At 31.4% G+C, this 15,308-nt stretch overlaps 3 protein-coding genes across 3 annotated transcripts; 1 reads left to right on the top strand and 2 right to left on the bottom strand.

Moving 5' to 3' along the window:
* Positions 1-416: 416 nt before the first annotated feature.
* On the bottom strand, positions 417-3,452 carry LOC126781413 (dolichyldiphosphatase 1-like). The gene is made up of 5 exons (XM_050506377.1): positions 3,183-3,452; positions 2,985-3,085; positions 2,589-2,767; positions 2,256-2,483; positions 417-2,047 (listed from the first exon to the last, which is right to left on the bottom strand). Exons 1-5 carry the CDS (start codon positions 3,277-3,279, stop codon positions 1,915-1,917), a joined length of 738 nt encoding a protein of 245 aa, XP_050362334.1. The 5' UTR covers positions 3,280-3,452; the 3' UTR covers positions 417-1,914.
* A 2,136-nt stretch (positions 3,453-5,588) lies between these two features.
* LOC126781273 (dnaJ homolog subfamily C member 7) lies at positions 5,589-10,357 on the top strand. The gene is made up of 8 exons (XM_050506166.1): positions 5,589-5,790; positions 6,120-6,370; positions 7,534-7,732; positions 7,810-7,948; positions 8,177-8,294; positions 8,372-8,789; positions 9,714-9,892; positions 10,081-10,357. The coding sequence occupies exons 1-8, from the start codon at positions 5,723-5,725 to the stop codon at positions 10,191-10,193; spliced, it is 1,485 nt and encodes a 494-aa protein (XP_050362123.1). The 5' UTR covers positions 5,589-5,722; the 3' UTR covers positions 10,194-10,357.
* A 1,448-nt stretch (positions 10,358-11,805) lies between these two features.
* On the bottom strand, positions 11,806-13,109 carry LOC126781173 (uncharacterized). The gene is made up of 3 exons (XM_050506014.1): positions 12,938-13,109; positions 12,149-12,348; positions 11,806-12,003 (listed from the first exon to the last, which is right to left on the bottom strand). Exons 1-3 carry the CDS (start codon positions 13,046-13,048, stop codon positions 11,889-11,891), a joined length of 426 nt encoding a protein of 141 aa, XP_050361971.1. The 5' UTR covers positions 13,049-13,109; the 3' UTR covers positions 11,806-11,888.
* Between the last annotated feature and the right edge of the window lie 2,199 nt (positions 13,110-15,308).

The raw sequence follows: 15,308 nt of genomic DNA on the forward strand, positions 1-15,308 counted from the left end.
AGGTAATTTAAAACAAAAATCGATAGATAGTGTACACTTCCTACAATTGTTTAGTTAATTTGTCTTTACAGAATCACTAAGAATTAATTTAAAGTTGTCTTAATATTATTACATTTTCAGTATAAAGCAATTTTTCGTTTTTTTTTTAGTTATTAAGGAAGACATTAAATGCATTTTAGGTAAAATAATAAAGAGAGATCGGAAGCATCGTTTTCAACTACAATAGATATTTTAACTGCTATGTTAAATACTAAAAGAGTGAAAAGTTATATTTACCTACCAATACATATTAAATATAAAAGCATTTCAATAAATTGAATAACAAAAGTAAACTAAGTCTAAAACATAATTTCATAACAATAGAAGAATTAGAACAATATAAATTGTACATGTAGAGTAGTATATTAATAAAATGGGCGACATTTTTCGAATTATATTTAATCTATTGAATTATTTGAGTTTTTGTTACTTTTCAAGTTCACAATATTATTAATCATTATTTGGTATTATATTATATAATAATATTACTTCAAAATTATATATTATAATGTTCTAAACTATTGTTCGTAAATGTTTTATTGCTTTACGGCTGCACAAAGTACTTCTCTTCTCTTATGGAGAAGGTTTAGAGCTAATTGCACTACGCTCATCATTGCAATGCGGTGAGTAAGTGTATCATCCAACACAAACAGGATTTTTTACAATATCTTCCTTTACTTGATGGGATACATTATAAGGCCAAAATAAGCATGGATGTCATCAATTAAGATTGACATGCCCTATCCACCAGTATCATACCAGAGATCAGAAACAACATATGTAAATTTGATGTTAATAGTAGAATTTGAAGAAGAATGACTAACATAAATTTATTAAATATAACAGGGCTGCCATATGTCTGGAATGGACAATTTATCTTCACTTACTTTATGTATATAATATAAACTTTTTAGACTTCAATAGTTTTCTTTATCTTACATAACTACATATTAACTAAATTAGTCACAAACATTTGTATCTCATATTGTTTATCATCTTTTACAGTTTCATTAACATTTAAATCAATTATATAACTCTCACAATTGTCATGTTATTTTTTATTTTATACAAATTATAAACAGTAAATACTGTTTCTTCACAATTAAACTATTATTATAGTATTATTTCACTTGATTTAGTAATATCTCATTTTGGCTCTTTTTCCAATGCCTTTTTTGTGGAATTTTGACAATATAATAATTTTTTATTAATTATTTTTATTAAATTTTATTTATAAAATGCACAAATAAAACAACAACACCTAAATTGCAATGTCCTAGAATAATTTCTAGAACTACTGCTAGTTATGGTCAAAAAAATATTTTATAATTTTTATTATATTATTAGGCACAGTCACTAATTATTTGAATTATAACTAGAGCCTATTTAACCTATGATGTCTACGACTAATTCTTAAAAAGACATGGACTGGGATTCATTCTCAATTGTGACACCATCAATCAACAAAGTAAAAGTTAAATCTAACACTTATCTTACGATTAAGGTAGCCAGTTTTAAATTGCACTTTGGATAAACTATGTAAAATTATTTCAAACAATTTTATAATTTTCTAATAGTTATCTATAACAAAGATATCATATTTTACTGGCATAAAAAATGAAATTGTCTATTATACAGGTAGCTTTAAGATATAACATAAAATTGTAGAGGTGACTACTGGAATAGAAGACAAATTGATAACTTACTATTATAAACGAGTCCAGTGAATATAATTAGATGTCAATATGACAGTATTGAACGAGTTTCCGATTTAGATATAATAAGGCCGCCAAGAATTGCTATGGCTCCGGCGGCAATGAAACGTCACGCACGTAGCCTCAAGCAAGTGCTGGGAGCGCGCGCGCAGGCGCACCGTCATTGGGTAGGTTTCAGGGCAGCCATCTTGCGGCCTCGTGCACGTGCTTCTTGTCTAGTCGTAGTATATTCGAACCACAACACATTTGGTATTAAAGTTGTATCTCTTATCATTAGCATTTCACACAGCTTTCTGAAAATTAATCACGTCCAATTTGTATCTTACTAAATTATGTAAAAAAGTGTCGAGCATTTGAATGTATGACAAATTATTTTTTGTTAGTAATCAATATGGCTAAAAATCTAATACTTTATTTAAACACATGTTATTTTGGATGACAAGAAAATGTTTATTTTCTTATATTTTAATAGAAACAGGTATTACTACAGGTAATACTTACAGAGTAACAAGCTGAGGAAACAATGGAGTCAGTAACCTATGTACAACTGTAAACCATATAGTGGCAAAAATAAGTCCAACTATACCACCAACAATTACTTGTGCTGTTGTGTGGTAGTGAAGATAAACTCTTCCAAAGCTTACAATTAAAGCCATTATAAAGCAGCTACCCACAATAATAATTCTCCATAAGGCTGATATAATGCTGTTATTATTTATATGATGCAGTCTGAAAATAAAAGTAATATTATTTATTTTATAAACTTAATAACCCTTTTTCTTTCCTATATAATTCAAAATTAGACATTTGTTTTTTTAACTATTAAAAACTGACCTTATAGCAAAGAAATATAGCACATAAATGGTAAAAAACCAAATAAATTGAGCATGCGATGATGGCATTCCATATTCATTATATAAATGTCCCCTGCTGAGTGGCCGTGCTTCACATATCAAATGCTTTAAGATTATATTTAATAGTTCATTGACTAGTGTACCAAAAAAAAAAGCTATCTAAAAGAGAAACAAATAATATTATACACATAAATTAACAAAATACCTACTAAAAATGTACACATTTATATCTTGAAATCTGTAACCATACAATTTATCTATTTTAAGTTATTTCATTCAAAGTTTATGGAACAAATTTTAATAACAATTTATAGTTCTTATACTGATATTTTGTATAAATTATTATTCCATGAATACAATAATATTTTGTACTTACAGTATGAAGGTCTCTTCTAAATAATATCAAAGTTACAAATCCGGCGCCTATTCCAAAGGGGGCTAGACTCATAAAAGCAAGGAATTTACCAAAGAAATCACCTAAAAAATATCATTCATTTTACAATATATTACAATTGTTAATAAGTTATGTACTTACTTGACTATAAATAATCAAGGTATTTAATTTGTAATATACCTTTTGGATATTCGACTAAAGTTAGAGCAAGAGGTTGCCATTCAATTGCATCGTTATTTATAAAAACTTGGTTCACTGGCGAAGCTATATTTTCCATTTTTATTCAAATTACACGCTCAAAAGCGTGAATGAATACAGTCAAATGTATCGCCTTTCAAATAAGTTACAACGTTGTCTACTTATCAAAAAACAACGAATATCATACGACGTTTCAATCATTTTTTGACGTTTCAACAATCATGACATGATACGATCACGGCGACACTTTCGATGTCGTTATCAACTATCAAGTGTTTAAAAAATTAGAAAGAGTACTTATAGTATAAGAAAACCACAACGATTTAGTGTTTATGATATAAAATATAAATAAGCCGTAGACAGAGAAACTAATAGACGCAATTACGATTTCCTTCTCATTTACACAAGAAAGAGAACGAAAATTACGCCACAAAAGGTTTAGACAGAGATAGAATTATCAAATTGTTTATCCCTTATTGCGTAACCAGTTTTATCAAGGTCGGCTACTTAAGTAGCGAAACAAACTTGACAGTTAGTGCGTTCATTGTGTTTATTGTTCAATTTTTGCAATGTTATAAAACGATTCTAATTCAGAGAAAAGACAGAGAAACAATTCTTATATCATATCGAAGGTGCATTGTCGTATTATTTAATATTAAAGCGATAGCAAGAAGAAAATAGCCGGCGTGTGTTTTCACGCGTAAGTACGACGGTTTTGTCCCTAAATATAGTTTCTCCGTGATGATTTATGCCATAGCATGACGAAACCTTATATCGCATTAAAATTCTGAAGATAATAGGATTTTCCAGTTTTTATCATTCATAATATTTATCATATAAATGCTGCCAGCGTCAGCTAAAAAATGTTCCGATTTTCGATAAAAAATGTCGACTCGTTGACAATGGAAACAAACAAATACGGAGTCCAATAATAGCCTAAAGTGTTTCGTTATATATAAATATGTTATTTTAATTTATTCTTTCTCCTATTTTTAATTTCCTAATGACAACATTATTTAACATTCTTTTTGAATATTATTACATTCCGAGTCAAGAGGTTAACATAGAAATGTAAGTGGCGACAATTCTTTATTAATAAATTAATTGAGTGTTTGAGATTTCTACATCTGAGGAGAATGCTAAGCCAGTAAATAATCCATATAAAGATGCTGAAGCACTATTGATAACGGTTAAACAAACAATGCAACGGTTCTTAGGTGTAGTTGGAAAACAAAAAATATTTTAATTAAGAAATGTATAATAAATATTAAAAATTAAAATTTAATAACCTCGTTATGTTTTAATTAAACCCTGAAAATTATTTATCTCCCAAAATAGAGAATACAGTTACTATGATTGTTATCATACTATCATTATACGCAACATTGACAAACTATCTCTGTATCAATCGCGGTTTTACGGCCCCTTGGTCTATTAGTATATCCGAATCCGATACTCAACCAATATGCCACTTGTCCACCACTCGCCACCACAGCTAGCTATTTACGCTGTGACAATATCTGAATTACATATTTTACTGGTATGTTCCGGCTGTAATAGATTGTAATTGCACAAGTAAGGATTTTTTGACAAGAAATCTGAAATGAAGACTTGGGCGAAATATAATCAGATTAATGATTAACGATTACGATTACAATGTGAAATAATAATTACACACATTCTGTTTATCTACGCTATACAATTATATTTAATGATATAGTTTTTTAAGACTTCATTCTCCCTTGGAATACTCGACCTGTGATCCAGACGCTGGACGTGTAAATCATGAATCAAAATTTCTCATGATAAAAATAGGTTATTCCGTAACAGCCTGTGAATGTCCCACTGCTGGGCTAAAGGCCTCCTCTCCACTTTTTGAGGAGAAGGTTTGGAGCTTATTCCACCACGCTGCTCCAATGCGGGTTGGTGGAATACACATGTGGCAGAATGTCAGTGAAATTTGACTCATGTAGGTTTCCACACGATGTTTTCCTTTACCGTCAAGCACAAGATGGATTATAAACACAAATTAAGCACATGAAAATTCAGTGGTGGTTGCCCAAGTTTGAACCCACGATTATCGGTTAAGATTCACGCGTTCTAACCACTGGGCCATCTCGGCTTTTTTTAAGTTCACTGTATCAGAGATGAATAATCGATAAGTACTCTATAAATGTTTTTGATTGTTAGTGCTAACGAATTGGTTTCATTTTAGTCTATATGTCATTTATGAAAACCTATTTTAATGAAAATTGCAATTGAACGGCAAAATAATTTAAATAAAACTTAGTATACATTTTAAATCGATTTTGTATTGAATTATTCGAATGCAACTTCATAAGATATTTACTCTATGCTAACGATTAACATTCCTTTTTAAGTTTTTGCCCTTTCCGTCACTCACTGTACTGCCAGTTTGCCTCATTCTTTCTTTTGTGGTTCCGTAATCCATAGTCAAAATAAAGAAAGACCAGCAGAATCATTACCATTTCTAGAGAGGTTTAATCATTCCCAAAGGCATAATGGCAGAACCTGAAGTTGTGGATTTAGATCTAACAATAGATGATTTAGTTCCTAAGAGCCCTGAAAGGTAACGAATAATATTATTGACCTTAAAAATGTCTTGGACTATAATTTATGCTTTTAATAATATTAGCACTAGCAAATTATAAATTATAATAAATACAGTAACAGACTAATAATTTTTAACAGTGACTTTGCTTTAATTATTGCGGCTATTGTGGTTTTCATTGTATTAGCCACCAGGCTCTTGACATTTGACCTATTTTCTATAGAAACACAATACGACAATTAAGTAATGATTAAATATTTTAAATCGTTTTATATTTTAAAGTTTATTTATTAAATTTTATAAGTTTATGCATATTAGATATCTTATCATATTTGTTTATGTCCTAGATTGGCTGAAGAAAAAAAGGAAAGCGGAAACCACATGTATAAATTTAAAAATTATAAAGGTGCATTGGCTATGTATGAAGAAGCTATTAAATTATGTCCAGAAAATGCTGCTTACTATGGCAACAGATCTGCCTGTTATATGATGCTTGGCATGTACAAAAATGCCTTAGAAGATGCCCAAAAAGCTGTGGCACTTGATAACACCTTCACTAAAGGCTATATTCGTATGGCTAAATGCTGTATTGCACTTGGTAAGTCCAGTTATGTGGCTATTGCCTTGATAATTATTCCAAAATACCTCTTGCAAAATTTAGAAACTAATGGCCTAAGAGATAACTTTGTAAGCTTAAGATTTTTAAATAGTATGATGATTTGTTTTTATTTTGCTTATAATATCTAATAATACAGTTGTTAACCTTTATTAGAAGAAGTTTCTTTAACTTGTTTTATAAATATTTAAAAAACGATTGGGAAATATGGTTATAAATATATATATACTTTTTAAAATGAAGTCAAATATTTCCTTTATCAATGTTTCATGAATGTACCACAGATGTTTTTAGTATATTAAATTCCATAAAGACATTTAATATAATTTTGCAAATCTCTTAACCTGAACTGTAACACAATTGAAAACAAATGGTCATTTGCAGTTAAAACTATAGAACAATATCAGACTTAGATCTCCATTTTAATGACAAATAAAATACTATTAATAACATACTATTAATTATGGAAGTAAAATTAGAAAAATGAATTTACAGATTTTTTATATACATTTTTAATTTGTTTTACCATTTGACTCAAGATATCCATAACAAATGTCACATTTTTTCACATTTATTATAATTACCCACTTATTATAGTTTGCCATATATTTGTTGCAATGATTGGCTGCTTGCCACAGTCATTTCCCAAGTATTTGCTAAGTGTTAAATATAATTGATGGAGATTTAGGTATAGATTATTCTGCTATTAAAAAGCAACAAATACTTAGTATTGTTATGTTACGGCTTAAATGGTGTGTGAGGGAGTATAACTATAGGGACAAAGACATAACCTCCATCTTAGTTCCCAACATTGGTGGTACATTGACATTGTAAAGAATGCTTAATATTTCTAATAGCACCAAAGTCTATGGGCAGATATATCAATGAACCTGTTTTATATTTAAAAAAATATTTTCTTTAGAAAATTTGACATATTTTCTTCAATTGGAGCAGCACTAGCACCATGAACAACTTTATACACGTGTAGTGTCCGATGTTCACAGTTCTAGGATGTTCCTTTAGATTACATTTGAGGTTACTGAGAAAGCAGCTTAAAAAATGTAAGATAGACACATAGCAATTTATGTGTTTTACACGGTAGCAACTTATGCTGGATATCAAAATAAAGAAATTTTTCTCCTCAGGTGACTTATCTGGTGCAGAGCAAGCAGTACGACGTGCCAGTGAACTTGGTGGACCAGATTGTGCATCAAACGAACGTCGAGCGATTAAATCTTTACAACGTTTGCATGATGATGCACAGCGTGCTATGGAAGCTGGCGACTATCGACGCGTCGTCTTTTGTATGGATCGATGCTTAGAATACAGTCCCTCAAGCTCTAAGTAATATTATTTATCCACTATGTTTTTTTTTTATAATTGAAAAACAGATCATTTAATAAATAAAATTAATGCTTCAGAGCGAAACTTTTGAAAGCTGAATGTTTGGCTATGATCGGGCGATGTCAGGAAGCACAGGAAATAGCAAATGATTCTCTAAGATTTGACAGTTTTAACACAGAAGCCATATATGTCCGAGGATTATGCCTTTATTTTGAGGTATGGTTTTTTTGTATAAATTGTTATGTAAAATATTTTAATTGGAACACATTCCTATATTAATATGTAACAATTATTGTAGGAATGTGTTTCTGTTAGATATTATTTTTGTATTTCTAGTTTCTCATTTCGTGTAGGATTTAGATATTATAACAACATTCAAATCAATGCTAATATTATCGAAAAAAAATACTTATAATATAATATTATATCAATCTTTCATTTCAGGACAAAGATGAACAAGCCTTTAAACATTTTCAACAAGTATTACGTCTTGCACCTGATCACAAAAAAGCAATGGAAGCATATAAAAAGGCCAAATTATTGAAACAAAAGAAAGAAGAAGGTATTGTCAATGCTATAAAATATTTTTATCATACAGACTTGACAAAATAGTTTACAACATACTATATATTATTACAGGTAATGAAGCATTCAAAATGGGTCGATGGCAACAAGCTTTGAACCTTTACAATGAAGCATTAACTATTGATAAAAATAATAGAAAAGTCAATGCAAAACTGTACTTCAATAAGGCTACAGTGTGCTCTAAGTTAAACCAAATAAAAGAAGCAGCTGAGGCTTGTACATCTGCATTAGAGCTGGATGAAACATATGTTAAAGCATTACTACGACGAGCAAAATGTTACATGGAAATTGAACAGTATGAAAATGCTGTGAAAGATTACGAAACTCTTTATAAAATCGACAAGTGTAAAGAAAATAGACAATTACTGCATGAAGCTAAATTAGCCGTTCGAAAATCCAAACGTAAAGACTACTACAAAATTCTTGGCGTTGACAAAACAGCATCTGAAGATGATATTAAGAAAGCCTACAGGTATGTCTGCTAGATTCATAGATTTGCTTTTATTAGCATAAACATCTGTAGCCCCCTATGCCATATTCCGCTCATTGCTCTCTGGAACTCTCCTCTGAGAGAAAGAGAATGATCTTCTCTCTCCCTCATACTTCTAAAATAGGACATTTCTAGTATAAGCAGCAAAGCACTTTAGCACTACCTTCTCGATCCAAAGAACCAGGTGCTTAAAAGTGATCTTCGAAGCTCCAGTGACTGCCCAGGATAAGGACCATGTATCTTATGTACCAGGCCATCTAGTTGTTAAATTACTAACATGGACAATTCTCGACAGTATATGGAACCACAGTGCCTCGGTCTTTTTTTTAAAGTATAGTTAGGCGAACGAGCATATGGGCCACCTGATGGTAAGCGGTCACCAACGCCCATAGACATTGGCATTGTAAGAAATGTTCACCATTGCTTACATCTCCACCAACCTTGGAAACTAAGATTGGTGACGATGTGCCTGCAATTATACTGGCTCACTCACCCTTCAAGCCAGGACACAATAATACCAAGTACCCGCTTAATTTTTTTTAAAAGAGTCGTTGTTGTGTATATTCCATAGTCGGTTTTTACTAGATTGCAATGCACTCGCCAAGTGTTGTGTCGGACAAAGTAACTAGACCACTCGTAAATGTCTGCAAGGTCGGATCTTGACTAGCCTGCCCTTGTAAAGTATTTGATGAAAGTGGATTGCACAATCGTGAGGAAGAAAAGTATATTATACAGATAAAAATTTATATAAGATTAAAATTTTGTTGTATTAAGGACGTTAAGTTAGTTGAGAAATCAAATCTTTTCGCTAGACAACACTATTATAATGTTGTGTTTGAAATCATCGATATTATTTTTACTTGAAAATAAAAGGTAATTATTAATTCGCCTGATTTATATTTTTAGAAAACGCGCTCTAGTTCATCATCCAGATCGGCATGCAGGTGCGCCCGACAATGAGCGAAAGGAACAAGAGCGACGCTTTAAAGAAGTAGGCGAGGCTTACGAAGTCCTTAGTGATCCAAAAAAACGTGCGCGCTATGATCATGGCCAATATCTTTCTGACGATTCTTCGGGCATGGCTGGTAAATATACTAAAAGATTGCAAAATATATTTTTGGTTTTGTATCCATTAAAATACCCATTTCATCAATAATATAAAAGACTTATGACTTTGTCGAATGAACTTAGTATCAAAGTAATTGAAAATTAACTTTGAATAAAAGTAAAGATGTGTGTCTGAATAAATAAATGAAATTATTTTAACTTTCAGATTTCGATCCAAATATGGTGTTCCAAACATTCTTCAGTCGTGGGGGCCAACAATTTGACCTCAGTGGTGCTGGTGGATTTCCAGGTTCTGCTTTCAGCTACCAATATGGATAAAATAATATTGTGTAGATATTGTCTTTTTGATACCCAAAATCAAATTAAACAAAAAAAATATTGTCATTCCATAAAAATAAGACGTTTTTGTTTTGGTTAATACAAAAAATATAGGCTCACTCATCAACTTCAACCAAAATAAACCAAAAAATATATTACATAAACATTTTTGTTTTACCTCGCCTAAATAGGCTTTACAACAATTTTAGTACCTTTCCTAAGAAACCAAAATATGTTTTAAAATAAAATTAATTATAAAAACTATACTTAAATTTATTTAAAAAATAATTTTAGTTTGCGGGAACGCTAAGCGAAATAATTAGGGAACAGTGTATTCTATAAAAAATGTATTGTTTTTTTTTTTAATGATGAGTAATGCTGTCTTTACAATTTAGGTATAAATTGTTCATAAATAAAAGCGTAATGCAAGCCACATGAAGCAATTTGACAAGAAAATGCTTGAGCAATAAATAGATTATTGTAGTGTTTTTACATACACGATAAAAAAAAACATTTAACGAAGGCTTTAAAAGCATGACTTATGAAACTGAATTCAGTTACTTAAGTCATCAAACAGCCACAACAAAACTATGGCTGAATGCGCTTAATATAATCAGTATATTTATAAAAAGTATACTGTTCTTAAGGAAACGACTTTAACGCTTCTTTAAAGAAATGCCAATGTGAAATAAATAAGGAGATAAGTTTTGTTTTGAAAATTATGAAAAATAAATAAAAACAACTTACTTTTTACCTTACTTTACCTTGTTTAGCTAAGCAAAAATGACAGTGAAGTTAAATTGCCTAATGTACTCAATATTTAGCTTATTACAATATTAATAGTTTGTGTCATGGATGTCTTATTTTATTGGCATCATGGTAATGCATAATATCCATTAATGAAGATTTTAACATTTCGATAACAAACTCAACCTTATTCATAACATTGTTGTATGCATTAATATTTTCTAGTACGCTTACTTAGTAAAGAAACTTGACACGTGTAATTATTAATAAGAAATAAATCGTAGATAATGTAGATTAGAATGCAATTTAAATTATAAAATTCTTAGATATTTTAACATACAAAAATATTTGCTATTGAAATTAGATATTTTAAAAGCAAATCATTATTATAAAATTGATGCTATTAAATTATAATAAGGAACACAGACGTTTTCAATTGAAAATGTTGTTATTCAACAATTTATACATGTTATGTACGAAATTTTAACTAAAACATGAAATATCTTGTTATTCAATAGTTAACATTTTCTCTCCTACTGAAACTGATTAAAAAGTTTATTGTGTCTTTAATTCTAAATGTATTTGTATGTTTGAATAATTATAATGATCTTAGACTATAGAATAATCCAATAAAAATATGTGGGATTAAAAAGGCTTAGAATTGAACATGTTCTTCGTTTTAGTGAAATTTGAATCCATTTAATTAATAACCGAATTACAAAAGTTTACTAAGAATTATACAATTTCATTTTTAATCGCCATATACATTTTTAATACATAGTCTAATTCAAATGTTTAAATATTCATTAAGTTAAAAAATTCAATAAAACTTCATTGTAATTTATTTTTTTATTTCACACAAAATCAACTAGCACAGCTTTCGACTAGATATAGACGAACACAAATCTAAAGATGACATAAGTATTCGTTTTCTTTTGAAAAAAAATCCTAATGCTTTTCCTGGACTTTTCCCTCGGAACCAGGTTTTTTTGATTTTTTAATCAACATTGCTTTATCACCAGGCGAACGTTTATTGGTAGTTTTACTACCTATTCCTTCAAATCTAAAAACGCAAATATAGTGTGGTTTTACATCCTATCTATAAAACAGAATACAATAATTTAACTTGATAAACTTTTGGAAAGCAAACATAGATTAATATAGCTGCTTCTTAATATTAAATATGCTAGTAAATTGAAATGACATACTTTTTCATTTTAAATGGCTTTTTTTGTTCAGGTTTTGGTGGCTGGTATGTCGTCTTAAACGTTAAAACATAACGTTTAACAACGTCGACATTTACAGTGGTGTTTTCAGGATACATGCGTTTCTTCCAGGCTTCTCTTTCTTCCAGCCACATTCTATAATATTCATATGATAAAAGCCATTGTATACGATTTGGTCCTTCCTAAAACAAAATCATACGGGAAAAAACCGCTCACTCGCGTACTTATGTCTCGTTACTTTTAATGTAACATCCAGAGCCGGATTAAAGGGAGGGCATCCCAGGCTACAGCCCTGGGGCCTCCACAAAAAAGGGGTCCTACAAAAGAGATTAAAAAAGCTTCCGAGAAAAGTATGATAGTGTAATTCTATATGTCAATAAATATACTGAAAAAATATTCAATTTATATATAAAATAATTAGGGGCCGCCACTCCTTTGTTATCCCTAATATCCAGACCTCTAAATCCGCCCCTGGTAACACCAATATAATAAATATAAATGAGGTAATGACTAAACTCTAAATATCAGTTAAGCAACGCGTTCCGCGTATTTTTTCACACTTTTATATTAACGCTACGAGACAAACTATATTTTAAATTATATTACCGCCGTTCGGTGTGATGAATCAGTTAACGTTAGACAGTGATCTTAGTGATTGTCTTAACTTACCCGGACCAAAAGGATAGCAGCGAAATTACCTCTAAGCTTTATCTCAAGTTGCTACATTTACGTTGTAATTGAAATTGTATGTATTGGTCAACTTTACAGTACCATAAATTTCCATGGCTGAGGATTGTATTTAGGAAAATCTGATGAAATAATGTTGTGAACTGGTCGGCATTGTATGGTTTTCTCCCATTTAATTCCAGCCATTCGTCCCATTTTAAAAATAAAATAAAAGGCAAGTACTCAAGTATAAAATATGTAAAACGTCATGCTCTAAAACGAATATATTATGAATTTGATCAAAGAACATATAAGCAAAAAAAGTATAAATATAAATACTTTTTTAACCTGATGACTCGTGCTCAAAAATAAATATAGGTTGCACATTGATGCCTTACAGTGAAAACGGTATAAGCGCCATACCACTTTAACCGTTAATAAATAGGGTTCTTTAGTTATATTTCTTCGTCAGTAAACAACAAATATTTTGGTATTATTTTTGTTTTGGAGATTAGAAAAAATTGTAATTTTAAGATTTTAAGGTAACCTTATTGAGCTAGAAATAATTAAGGTACAAAGTAACACTTATCACATTGTTTGGATTACTTTTATTCTAATATTATTGTTATGACTTCGCAATATTCAGCCCACAAATCTCGTGATACGCTTCCCAATATCTTCGACTTTTGTCTTTCGCCGGATTTCTGCGTTTGATATACGATCAAGGAGAGACGCCTAGCATAGCACGCTCCATCGCCCTTTGTGTTACTTTTATTTTATGCATGCTATGCTTAGTAAGCCTCCATGTTTCGGCACCGTAGGTGAGTATACATACAAGACACATTGGTTAAACACCTTGGTCTTGAAGCATTGTGGGACTTTGGATGTCAACATATCTTGGAGCTTTCTAAAAGCAGTCCACCCTAAGCCGATGCGTCGTTCGATCTCTTGTATTTGAGATTTACGATCAAATGATAAACGATGTATACAGATAAAATCCAAGATATACAGGTATAATCACTGACCACCTGTACGGTGTCCTTACCTATAATTATGTTTGGTACAGGTATGCGGCAATCAGTCATAATTTTGGTCTTGGAGATGTTCATCCTCAGACCGACCCTCAGGGAAACTTCTTGAAGGTCTGCAAGCATAAGTTGAAGATTTACGGTGCTCTCGGCGACGAGAATCAAGTCGTCCGCAAACCTAAGATGCGTCTTGCATGTCCCGTTTATATGGATTCCTCTCTCCCTCCAATCCAGCGTCTTCAACAGATCTTCTAAAACGGTGTTGAAGAGTTTGGGCGAGAGGTTATCGCCTTGTCGGACCCCTCTGTTAACAAATACGAAGTTGGTGTTTTTGTGCATTCGCACCTGCATAGTCGCGAATTTGTACAGCTCCCGGAGGATACCTACACGGCCCAGTGTTCGACACTGTCGAAAGCCTTCTCGTAGTCAACGAAGGCAAAGCACAGGGGTCGGTTATATTCATTGCACTTCTCCATTAGTTGCTTGAAAGTATGGATGTGGTCCATAGTTAAGTATCCACTCAATTGTAGTAAACTAAATCTATTCTTAAATTTACCAGCTTCCTCTCTGACTAGCTTTATTTGTCAGTACAAAACACAATGGTTCATGAACCTATCAGCACATGTCCTAAAGATTCCATTGGAACCGGCCCGAATACTTCTCATGAGGAATGTGAACCGCTTACGCATGGTTGTTTAGTACATCTACATGCGCATCGCCAAACATATCCATCGCGCTGCAGATATGAGGCAGTCCCATCATTTAATTATCATTATCAAGTAAGTATTGTTGTACTGGACACTTGGATCGTTGTACTGTTTCTACGTATATATAATCAATCTACAGGCCGCTTGTGTCGAATGATGACCGGTAAGCTCTGAAAGGATAACTTTAACTGGTAGACCAAAACAAATAAACCTGTGGCCGATCATGTTTGCTCGGACAGACGATGCCCCTCTCCATAACTTCATCATCTTGGAGTTACTACATGCTCAAGGTAGGTGTCAGCCCTAGATTATGTAAGCCCATAATAAGGGTTTTTTCTGTCTCTTTCATAGGTTACACGCTAAGATTTTGTATAGCCAGGTGTAAACTATTTTGACAATATTTATTTGACATTAGAGTATTTTTGTAACGTATATTATAAAGAGAGGTTTAAGCGCTTTAGATTGTCTTTTCATATTCCAATATTTATCATTGCGACTGGGCTCTCTAAATTAAAATTTATACTATTTCGCTACCCTAACTTCATAGCAATTCTGAAGACGAGATTCGAGATGAATCCCTTACTTGCCAACCAAGTTCATGATGAAAATCCTGTCCATTATGCTTTTATTCTACGTTGCAAAAAATATTTCAAATGTCTCTACTAAAGGAATTGGGTAAATAAGTTTTCATTTTACCATAAAATGTTAAAAATGTATCTATTCATATAAAGTTTTCTCAGT

Source organism: Nymphalis io, chromosome 3 (genome assembly GCF_905147045.1).
Source record: "Nymphalis io chromosome 3, ilAglIoxx1.1, whole genome shotgun sequence".
Taxonomy (NCBI): Eukaryota; Metazoa; Arthropoda; class Insecta; order Lepidoptera; family Nymphalidae; genus Nymphalis; species Nymphalis io.

Bases quoted from the DNA above. Each gene is read 5' to 3' on its own strand.
- LOC126781273 (XM_050506166.1), top strand. From the start codon at position 5,723: ATGGCAGAACCTGAAGTTGTGGATTTAGATCTAACAATAGATGATTTA. The intron at 7,733-7,809 runs GTAATATTATTT...TTAATGCTTCAG, and splicing joins TACAGTCCCTCAAGCTCTAA to AGCGAAACTTTTGAAAGCTG. The intron at 7,949-8,176 runs GTATGGTTTTTT...CTTTCATTTCAG, and splicing joins GATTATGCCTTTATTTTGAG to GACAAAGATGAACAAGCCTT.
- LOC126781413 (XM_050506377.1), bottom strand. From the start codon at position 3,279: ATGGAAAATATAGCTTCGCCAGTGAACCAAGTTTTTATAAATAACGAT. The intron at 2,484-2,588 runs GTCAGTTTTTAA...TTTTATTTTCAG, and splicing joins CTATATTTCTTTGCTATAAG to ACTGCATCATATAAATAATA. The intron at 2,048-2,255 runs GTAAGTATTACC...ATTAATTTTCAG, and splicing joins TTTCCTCAGCTTGTTACTCT to AAAGCTGTGTGAAATGCTAA.
- LOC126781173 (XM_050506014.1), bottom strand. From the start codon at position 13,048: ATGGGACGAATGGCTGGAATTAAATGGGAGAAAACCATACAATGCCGA. The intron at 12,349-12,937 runs GTACTGTAAAGT...ATTTTGTTTTAG, and splicing joins CTCAGCCATGGAAATTTATG to GAAGGACCAAATCGTATACA. The intron at 12,004-12,148 runs GTATGTCATTTC...TTGCGTTTTTAG, and splicing joins AAGCCATTTAAAATGAAAAA to ATTTGAAGGAATAGGTAGTA.